This window comes from Anguilla rostrata, chromosome 6 (genome assembly GCF_018555375.3).
Source record: "Anguilla rostrata isolate EN2019 chromosome 6, ASM1855537v3, whole genome shotgun sequence".
In the NCBI taxonomy this organism is placed as follows: domain Eukaryota; kingdom Metazoa; phylum Chordata; class Actinopteri; order Anguilliformes; family Anguillidae; genus Anguilla; species Anguilla rostrata.
Window position 1 is genome coordinate 54,722,484 of NC_057938.1, and position 10,764 is coordinate 54,733,247.

At 46.2% G+C, this 10,764-nt stretch overlaps 1 protein-coding gene across 1 annotated transcript; it reads right to left on the reverse strand.

Moving 5' to 3' along the window:
- Positions 1–1,378: 1,378 nt before the first annotated feature.
- drc1 (dynein regulatory complex subunit 1 homolog (Chlamydomonas)) lies at positions 1,379–10,434 on the reverse strand. The gene is made up of 16 exons (XM_064341258.1): positions 10,173–10,434; positions 9,463–9,547; positions 8,606–8,718; positions 7,735–7,918; positions 6,984–7,121; positions 6,457–6,543; positions 6,053–6,175; positions 5,549–5,696; positions 5,112–5,187; positions 4,375–4,714; positions 3,709–3,798; positions 3,312–3,395; positions 2,826–2,986; positions 2,586–2,732; positions 2,150–2,252; positions 1,379–1,592 (listed from the first exon to the last, which is right to left on the reverse strand). Exons 1-16 carry the CDS (start codon positions 10,286–10,288, stop codon positions 1,536–1,538), a joined length of 2,052 nt encoding a protein of 683 aa, XP_064197328.1. The 5' UTR covers positions 10,289–10,434; the 3' UTR covers positions 1,379–1,535.
- Positions 10,435–10,764: the final 330 nt, after the last annotated feature.

Sequence of the window (10,764 nt, forward strand, 5' to 3'; positions counted from 1 at the left end):
GTTCTCACTCCAACCCTAACAAAGCACACCTCATTCAGCAGCTTGACCAGGGCTGCCCAACCCTCTTCCTGGAGATCTACCGTCCTGTAGGTTCTCACTCCAACCCTAACAATGCACACCTCATTCAACAGCGAGAGATCTCGTTGAGCTGCTAATCAGAATGAGGTGTGCCAAATTAGGGTTAAAATTAAAACCATCTGGACAGTTGACCTCCAGTAACAAGGTTGGGTAGCAACCGAGCATGGACCATCACAAAGATGGATGTCCTTCTAAGAAAGCACAGGAAAACGCACAAGGAGATTTTTTTTCCATAGTTTGAAATAGATCTTTACATCTTGCCATTTAGAGACAACCCAGTTCTGCGTTTCCTAACCATCACCAACGTTGTATCAGAAAGACTGCCGAACCAGCATGTTTATGGGTCCAATTCTACATAAGTTAGTTTAGAGGTTGTATAAAACAACCCAAGGAACCAAAAAAAAGATGAACTTTACTATTCATGATCCAATGTCTTGTTTTGCTGTGTTATGAGTTTGCCTTTGCTTGATTTGTAGTCTTGGTAAAGATTTGTATTAAACCCCACTGGGGGTCTGTTGATTTGTGTTATCTCTCTCTCCCGCATACACACACACACACACACAATAACTTCACAAATCCAAAAAAAAATACACGTTTGCACCGATTCTTGCTTGTTTATATGATTAAAAGAAAGAGTGTATTTATAATTCTTTGTTCTACGGGTGTGCGATATATATATTTTTGTCTGTACAACATGAAGAACTAATAAAAGAGGTGAACGAGTATGAGGACTTCTCTCTCTTTCCAGTCGTCCCAACACCAGCATGTCCTGGCTTCTCTGGCCCCTGCGCGTCATCTGCATTCTGGTGTGGAGGAACTACAAGTCCCAGTGTCTGGGGCTGCTCTTCCTGTCGCTGGGCCTGCTCTTCCTGCTGCTGCTGCTCTACTCGATGCCCGGGGCTCTCAGTCAGAGGATCGTTAACGCCATTGGCTGACTGGCTAAGCTCAGTTCGTTAACTCCGCTTTTTAAACGATTTTAATTGACAGTTATGGATACCCCAGGTCAAGAATCTTGACATACAAAGGTAAGAGGTGTGTATATATAGGCTAAAATGTGGCCTTTTCTAACTATAGATTATGAAGTACTACTAACAGCCTTCAAGCTGAATCTATCCGGCTGGATAGAACATTCTGGAAGAGACCAAGATTATAAACCCTCATAACAAGCTGTAAAGTACAGCACTAACAACCTGTATAACCATCCACTTTTTAAAAAATCTAATCTTTAAGATCTGAGTATTTGCATTTGTAATAAAGTGAAAATATTTGTACTATAAACTTATCAAAATTGATTCAGCAATCATTTTTCCAATTTATTGTATTTTTTGTCACTTTTGTTTGTAAAAAACAGATTCAAACAGACTTGAAATATTACAAGTTGAACACAAGCCTTCTTTCCCTCCATTTTTAATCGGCAGTCGTTGGTAGGAATTTCACGCGTTCACTCAGTGATGACGTCACTCGGGCGAAATCTGAATCATCTTCGTCGGCGGGATCAGTAATTCGCTGTTGATCTGTCAGAGGAAGACGTCATTAAATCAATTACTACCGTAAATTAGAAATAGCTACATTTCAGTGCAAGGAGAAAATGCAATATAGCACAAATAAACGGGTAAATGTGACAGGGGAACACAGTCAGCCATGCAGCCATGAAAGTTATTGTGGAACACGGTAAAGTACGTAATGTTGCAGCGGTACAGTGCTGGGTAATCAGCAGACAGCTCCAGATAAAGAGAGAGAGAGAGAGTGAGAGGGGGAGGGAGAGACGCAGAGGGAGCGAGAGGGAGGGAGAGATGAAGAGAGAGACAGTGAGAGAGATGGAGAGAGAGAGAGAAAGAAAGGGAGGGAGGGAGAGATGGAGAGAGAGATGGAGAGAGAGACAGAAAGAAAGGGAGGGAGGGAGAGATGGAGAGAGAGATGAGAGAGAGACAGAAAGAAAGAGGAGGGAGAGAGAGAGACATGAGAGAGACAGAAGAGAGAGAGAGAAGGGAGGAGGAGAGATGAAAGAAGAGGAGAGGAGGAGAGAGAGAGAGAGAGAAAGGGAGGGAGGGAGAGAGAGAGAGGCGCTCACCTTGGAGTTGCAGTGTTTGCGGAGCAGCTGTCTCATTTCCTCGTTCTGCACCTTCAGGTGCTGCGTGTCCTCCAGCAGCTGGGCCCTCTCGTTCAGCACCCCGCTGTCAGCGAGGAAAGGGGCCTTAATCCCTGCGTCCGTCCTTCTGTTATCCATCCATCCATCTATTATCCATCCATCCATCCATCCATCCATCCGTCTACTATCCATCCATCCATCCATCTATCCATCTATCCATCATTATCCATCCATCCATCCATCTATTACCCATCCATCCATCCGTCCATCCATTATCCATCAATCCATCCATCCATCCATCCATCCGTCTACTATCCATCCATCCATCCATCCATCCATCCATCCATCTATCTATCCATCTATTATCATCCATCCATCCATCCCTCCATCCCTCCGTCCATCCGTCTGCTCTACTCACTGGTACTTCTCCAGCGCGGTCTCCAGCGTGTCCCACAGCTTCAGCTTGGCCTCGGGGATGATGTTGGCGGCCGACTCCCAGAACATCCCGTCCTCCGACTCGTCCCTGTCGTCCAGGCTCAGGATCTTGGACTGCTGCTTGGTCTCTCTGGAAACGCGGCATATAAGTCTCTAGGCTCACCTGGGCTTGCAGTGTTCACCTGGGATTGCGCCTTGGCTTGCAGTACGCGTCTAGACTCACCTGGGCTTGCAGTGTTCCGCAGTAAATGCCCGCAGTGCTCCCAGGACGTCGTTGGGGTGAATGAGCTCCCAGGTGTGGCCGCTGGAGGCAGACTCCCCCTGCTGGCTGCCCTCTGCCATAGCGCCCTCTGCCTCAAGCTCCGCCTCCTCCTCTGGAGTGGTCTGAGTACCCGTCACGACATCACAACGCACAATAACCAATCAGAACCCTCTCTGAGAGCTCATCTGGGTTACCTAATTACATAATAACCACTTTTCCACTAACAAGTTAAAAGTTATTTCGAACATGTCATTGACCCAGAGCTGTCTAGGGATTAAATTTAAAATATTACTAGGCTGGGTTAAAAAAAAGATAATGAGAGATACAAAATAAATACAACATGTAAAGTTAAGAAATGATAGTAAGTTGTGAAAAATACTGCTGATGAACACTTGTGCCACACACAGTGCCGCTCAAGTCCGTGAGACCTGATTGGCTGGTCCCTACCTCGCGGTTCTTCCGCTGTTGTCCATACTTCTTGAAGAACTCCGCCAGCTTGTACATATCCTCTTCTCTTTCGATCCCAATAGACTCGACAGAAAAATATCAAGCCCTCTGTCATTTTTCGTCGTCCACTTGGAGTGACGTGCATTTACGCATTGCTATTTTTTATTTATTTCAGGAACACACTATTCCTCGCTTAGAACGCCATGGTAAAAGTACATTTTCAAAGTTTGGCAGAACTTAAGCATGCAAAGTTAGCTTGACACTGAGAAATTCCTATACACTATGAATAATTTGTGCTGAGGATAACATTTGTTAACTCTGAGCGTAAACACAATAGCGTGAGAATGAATCAGTCTGCATGCATATGTGTTTGAGGCTTAATGGATTCGGTACTTACCGAGAGGATAATGTCAAGCTTCATAAGATTCTTCTCATCTTTGTCCAACGGAGCCAGGAGCTTCACAACCTTACTATCAATCAGAAAACCCTGTTTGGAGACAAAAGGAAAAAACAACGAACTGAGAAATGTGCCCCAAGCAGTCAAACACATTTCAATATGTCACAGTTTTTTCTGTTAAGTAAAAGTTAAGGCTGTTACTTTTTATGTGTGCAGAACGAATGCTGAACTTGCAGCAAGTCACGGTTTTAACAGGCTCTTAAATTACACGTGACATCATAATCGATGAATTCTTTGTTGCCGAGGCGACACGCCGGCACAAAATCGACGGCAGTTTGAGCTGAATTTACTAACCATTTAGGTGGTATTCACTTGTATTTTTACACTGTCTTTGAGCAGTGTTTTACATTTAAAGTTCTTTTCACCTGAACTGCTTTAAGACTGCTCTAAATGCCGGGCCACAGGTGTGTACCTGAGCGGTGTTCGCTCTAAACAGTGAGCCCATGTCCAGGTGCAGTGGACACCTGTGACTCTATCATGCGCCTCACAGGTAGGCGAGGCTGTCACCAGCTGTCATCAGCCGGTGGAAAATTTAAAAAAACGCGGAAAAAGCCGCAAAATGGTTCCCGATCGCCACGGAAACTCGAACGCCGCCGGTCCTCCTACCGCCTCGTCGCACAGCAGTTCCAGAATCCTCTTGACCGCTGCCACGGAGACGCCGTCGGGCCGGGCGGCAGCGGCCTCCTCCTCCGAGGAAGAGGAGGAAGAGGAGGAGGCGTGGGCGGCGGGCAGGCCGGGGGCGGCGGGGCTGGAGGGGTGCAGCTGGGGCACCACGGGGCCCGAGCGCTCCATGAAGGCGGTGGAGGGCCGCTCCCAGGGCAGGCCCAGGTACTGCTCGTGCACCAGCCGGTCCATCTCCAGGGCCCGCTCCACCAGCGCCTTCACCTCCGCCTCGTTCATCAGCCAGATCTCCTCGAACTTGCGCGCATCCACCGCCGAGAAGTGCCTGGGGGGGGGGGGGGAGGGGGGGAGAGGGGGAGGGAGGTGGAGGAGAGAAGAGGAGAGATGGTGTGGAGTGCTTAAAAGTGGGCTTGTGTGTGTGTGTGTCTGTATGTGTATATGTGTGTGTGTATATATATGTGTATGTGTGTGGTGTGTGTGTGCGTGTGTGTCTGTATGTGTATATGTGTGTGAATGTATGTTGTATGTGTGTGTGTGTGTGTGTGTGTGTGTGTGTTGCGTTGTGTTCGTGTCTTCTCGCGGTGTTGTTCTCTGCCGTGCGCTTGTGTCGTCGTGTGTGGTACTGCTCTCACTCGCTCTTCTCGCTGCTTTCGCACAGCGCGCTTCAGATTCCCAGGTGATGGACTGCTCCTGAGGCTGCTTTCCTGCCGAAGCGCCTTCACATTTCCCATGTCTGCAGCCTGAGAGCTCGAGTCACTAAGCACTCCTTGTTTCCCACCAGCAACAACCACACTAACACTGTCAGCAACCCCAGGAGAACAGTGTCCACAGATATGGGCTGCTGACAAGTATGCTGTTGATTGCGTTGTTGTCGATGCGCATTGTGTATTGGGTATTGTGTGTTGTGCATAGTTTTTTTTGTATTGTTGTTGTATTTGTGTGGCAGTGCCAGGGCTGTGTCGAAGATAAATTTCCCTTGGGGGACAATAAAGGACAATAAATGATTATCTTAATTCAGCACCCCAGCAGCCATTCTAAAATACACTGCATTTTCCCGTAAATATACGCCTCTGATTTTATGGAAGGACAGTGTTTTGCCCTTGAGAAGCTTGGTATCCCTGTGGGTCATTTAGGGGGGGAAGAGGGCGATCTCGTCAGCGGAAGCACCTGGTGATCTTCCTCTTCTGCTGGGTCTTGGTGATGGTGTTCTCCTCGTCGCGCTTCTTCAGCACGTGCAGGTTGTACTCCAGCTTCTCCTGGTTCAGGTGATACGTGGCCTTCATCTGCTGCACCTGCTGCTGCAGGACCTGGGGGCGGGGGGGGGGGAGCCGACATGGGTCACACACTGTGCTGGAGGCAGTTTGAATGACTCCCTGTGACACCGGTGTCACGGTACCTGAAGTGGCCGATTCCCTGAGCAGGGGATCTGCAGGCCAGCCTTGGCATGCAGTGACTATATATATATACAGACGTGGGAAAATATTTCTAAATTTAAAACCTTGTTTGAAATGCAACCGTTTGTAACTCATGATGGGGGATGAGGGCCTTTACATGCCTTCCAGCCTTCGAAGGGGGGGGTTCCTAATTCCAAAAAGGCTGAAAACCCCCTGCTCTAGTGGAACCCCCCCCTGAAAACCCGCCCTGCCCCCCCCCCACCCCCCACCTGCACTTCGTTGTCCAGTTTGGTCTTGATGGCGTTGCACTCTTCTGCGTCGTCCAGCCTCAGCTTGTTCAGCATCATCTCACTCTCCTCCACCTTCTTCATCCGCTGCATCAGGTACTCCACCTAGTGGACGGGAGGACCGCTGACACATGTCTACTGCTGCCTGACACAGACGTAGTACCTTTAAATTATTGGTGTTTTGCAATCCCATTGAGACAGCAAAGCGCTTTAAAAAATAAAATAAAATAAAATAATGATACTGAACAAAGTTAATTTTCAGGTCCACAGTCAATACAGATACATGCCTCATTTTGTGAAGCTTAATAAACTTAAGCTTAAATTAAACTTTTATTTTTTATCGCAGCGCTGATGTCCGAATCCCTAATCCCAGAGGACAGCCGCACCTCCTTGTCCCGGCGTTCCTTCATCTTCTGCTCCCACTCCGTGCGGTTCCTGTGCAGAAGCTCCGCGCGCTCCTTCTCAAAGGAATTCTGCAAGGGAAACAAAATTCCCAACTCAGAAATTCCACACGCTCCAGTCTTACAAAATGGCAAATATTCCCCTTTCAGAGTTCGTCAGTGAGAGACTTACGAGCAGACGTTAGGCACAGTAACAACGGCCAATGCAAACAAGCCACGAGGGAGAGAGCGATATAAAAGAACAAATAACATCCTGGCATTTTGTCTTTCTCGACATTGGCAAGATGATAAGACATGCCCCCTGATTAGACAAGTTTTTCTCCAAGAGTGGCAGAAATGTTTCTTTATAAATACAACATAAAAAGTTACTCTTTCAAAAATGTGCACCAATATTTGGACACACCATCCAAACAAGTACAGTTTATCTGGGGCTACCAGCATGTGTCTGTGTGTTCTGTGAAGACAGTGTGCATGTCTGCCGGCTGTTAACAAGGTCTCGCTGCACGCCGTACCTCAATCTTCTCATATTCCTCCTTGTAGGACTTCATCAGGTTCTTTATCTGTTCCTCCATCCTGTCGATCATGAGGTCCACATCCTCTCCCTGTCTCTTCAGGTCTTTCACGTAAAGATTGTCGCAAGTTTTCAGCTCCTGTGGAGGCACCCGAACGCTCGTTTTTAGAACTTCGCGGCGCAGATTTTTAAAACCAACCAGACGATCAGCTCCTGTGTTCCTGCTGTCCGCTCCATTTCCTAAACCACAGGAGTTAGTGGGAGTTTCTGGGGCTATATGACAACGTTATTCATGAGGCACAATATTATCCTTGGCCAGAACACTTGAACTTAGGATGTCATTAACACATGACATCATAAGTTCAGCATCTGATTGGCCTACATCACCTGTGGCAGTGCTTGAGACCAAAGAAAAAGAAAAACAAAAGCAAAAAAATTCTATGATATTAATCCTGTGCTGTTCAAAACATAACAAATTTGTAGACTGTCCTCTTCTGCCAAGAGGATTTGGCATCTGCCTTTTGGATTTCTTTCTCAACATACGTGAGGACACATTTTAACCAATCAGCAGCGAGACCACTTAGCGAGCTGCCAATCAGAAGTGACTTGAAGCGAATGGCCGCCACAGAGCAGACAGACGAAAAGCAGCGTCTTTTCGCTGAAACAAGGCGGCAGTGTTCCACCGGAGGGTCGGTCCAGTGTTCCGCGCTCTCTCATTGGACGGCCGCCGTGCCGGGCGGGGGGCCCCTCACCTCCTGCAGGTCGTTGATGAGCTTGTTCTTGTCCTCGATGAGGAGGGCACACAGCTGCTGCTGCCTCATCAGCGCGTCCCGCAGGTCCTGGGGGATCTCCTTCGCCCGGGCCACCGTCCACTTCTCCGTGATCTCCCCGAACTTCTCCAGGCTCGTCTTGACCTCGTTCTCCAGCTTCTCGATTCTGCACGGGGGGGCCAGGGAGAACGGAGAGCTCTGACACAACGGCTTGCAAAAAACGAACTGGATGAATGGAATATGAAGCAACTGGGGGAAAAAACAAGGGCAAAAATGCAAGCTACACTTGGAGCTGAACGCATCCTGTTTGCCGCTGATCTCCTGACTAAAGGCTAATAAATCCCAGTTTTCTTTTTTCTTTTTTTGGTTGTCTGCTTTTTAACATGTCCTCTTACACCCTAGGAACCAAGAGGAAGTTTAACAAAGTGGGTTTAATGAAATAAGCAGCTAACTTCTGTAAATATTTTAAGTGGGATGAAATCTGACAGGACGAACGTTTGAGTCTTTCCAAAAAATATAAACTCCTCAAGCCTTCTCTGTGAGATGCCCCCAGCGAAGGAGAGTTAATTGCACATAAACGTAAATGGACTGCATTTATATAGCGCTTTTATCCAAAGCGCTTTACAATTGATGCCTCTCATTCGCCAGAGCAGTTAGGGGTTAGGTGTCTTGCTCAAGGACACTTCGACATGGCCAGGGCGGGGTATGAACCGGCAACCCTCCGACTGCCAGACAATCGGTCTTACCTCCGATTGGGGAAGGAAGGCACTTGTAAAAAGTAGCCTAAATGGCTGTGTGTTATCCATGAGCCTTGCAGGAGGAGGAGTCACATTGGGGGGGGGGGGGGGGGTACCTCTGCCTCCTGGCCTCGTCCTCCTCCATTCGCCTCTGGGACTCCCTAAAATCAGCTGCTACTTGAATGTTTGTCAGCAGGTCCGTCCCATCTCGCTGGAGTTTAATCATTCGCTATAAATTTTTGGGGACAGAGTTCATAAAAACAGTCACAGCACAGAAAGAAAAAAAGGAATATACTTATTTTGGCAAACACTCTCAACCAGAGCAGCTTACAACAAGACACCACACCTGCATCCCTCTACGTTATAAGAGCAAACCTGCCTAACCACCTCCTCCACCCCAGAGAGTGTACATAAGTGAATATTAAATACCTAACTAAATCATGCTTACCATAGGAAAAAAAACTGAAAGTTAACCCCATACCAAAGGCAGGCCTGAAAAATCAATCAGGCACTGAAAAGCCCTACAGGAAGCAATACATAGTGTTTCTGCATGAACTAATTTTTCATGAATGCCCCAGGGAATACTCATGTGAGAGCACACATGAATAATATGCAAAATTCTCTGGGAAAGCTTTAACCAGACTTTTTTTTTTAAGATTATTATTTCATATTATCCCTTACCCTTCCTTACTTTACTGCACTTAACCTCTTCCTTACCATATTTTACTGCAACATTGGTGGGGGGGTGAGAAGACACAAATTCCCCAAGATGCAAAATGTGATTGTATTTCAAACAGCATTTTGAGCTACCCTGTTGATTTTTTTTCCAGTGGATTTTGTTATCGAGCTGATTCAAAGAAGAATATCCAGCTGTGTGGCGGCCGAATCATTTTGGCTTTGGCCAAACCGATAGAGGTGCAGCGATGTCGCTTCAGCTGTGCGCGGGTTTTGATGCGCGCGGACGTCGACCCACCTCCTCGCTCTCCTCCACCTGCTTCTGACTCTCTCTGGTTTCTTTGATCTGTTTCTCCTCCTCAGAGTCATCGGCAAGCGCTTTGCTGCAGTGAAAAGGCAACAGCGCATAATATAGATCACGTGCATAGACAGGAAGCTACAGTTACGTACTATTGTTATCATTAATACTATTATTAGTAGTATCTCGTGAACGTGCAAAATTAGCAGCCACTTTAACTTTGACTTTTATCTAGATTTCCATAACGCAATACTAGGCATGTTCATGCAAGTAATTTTATTCCATCGAATTGCTTTTACTATTTCATACTACTTTCTCAAATTATGCTTTAATCTGTTTAATGCATGGTGTCATTCCGGCATGCAGGTTTCCTTATCACATCTAGTTGTACTTTCGCACTTTGAGAACCTCTACTATGAAAGGAAGTATTGACGAAGTACAGTATGTAAAATTGTGTAACTTAAATGTTCCGAACGTAGCAAGCTAAACTTAATCTGAGTAACGTGATTATGTGCTACCTTGCTAGACAGTCTGTGAGGTTTTTAAAAAAAAAATTTTAATAATTGCATTTCTCAGTAATGTCTGTTCTGACATTCTAGTTTATTTTACATATGACATATGATATAGCCATGCTAACCTAATAAGCAAAACCGAATGTGATCCAGTGAATGCAACGTTTTTGAAGCTAAAGCTAACGTTCGATACGTTACCGGTTCCTCTCCTCAATACGCAGACGACGTGCGGCTAATCTCTCCTCTCGGTTTTCAGACTCCACGGAAGGCCTGTCCTCCGCCAGTTCTTCCTCCGTGTTCCCGACTTGGCTCATGTTGATGACTGATTGACAATCTGCTTTGCACCGAAGCTATGATTGTTTTTCGTTTCTAGCGAAGGCTTTATCGATAGTTAAATTCCCCCAGTCACCTGCCAAGAAGCAGTATCAACTGTTATTCTGGTTGCTAAGATACCGCAGTGATCTGCCCTACGTCACTGTGACAAGAGGAAGCTTTTAATTTTTTCAGCACTTTAGTAGCAGTTAAATAAATGAACAAAAAATTTGAGTTTATAAATTAACGAATATATTTTTTTTTTAATTAATTATTGGTAGCATAGTTGCTGCCAATAGATAATAAATGTTTCTCCAAAACATTTGTGGAAAAAGAGTAGAGAAAATGTATCTGTGCTGGTACAGCACTACAGTAGTAGCCTACCATCTGTATTTCCCACAGGAAAAGATAAAGCTATTCTATTCCATTACAGTATTGTAACCTCACTCAAGAATTTTCAAAAAAGAACCCCGCTTTT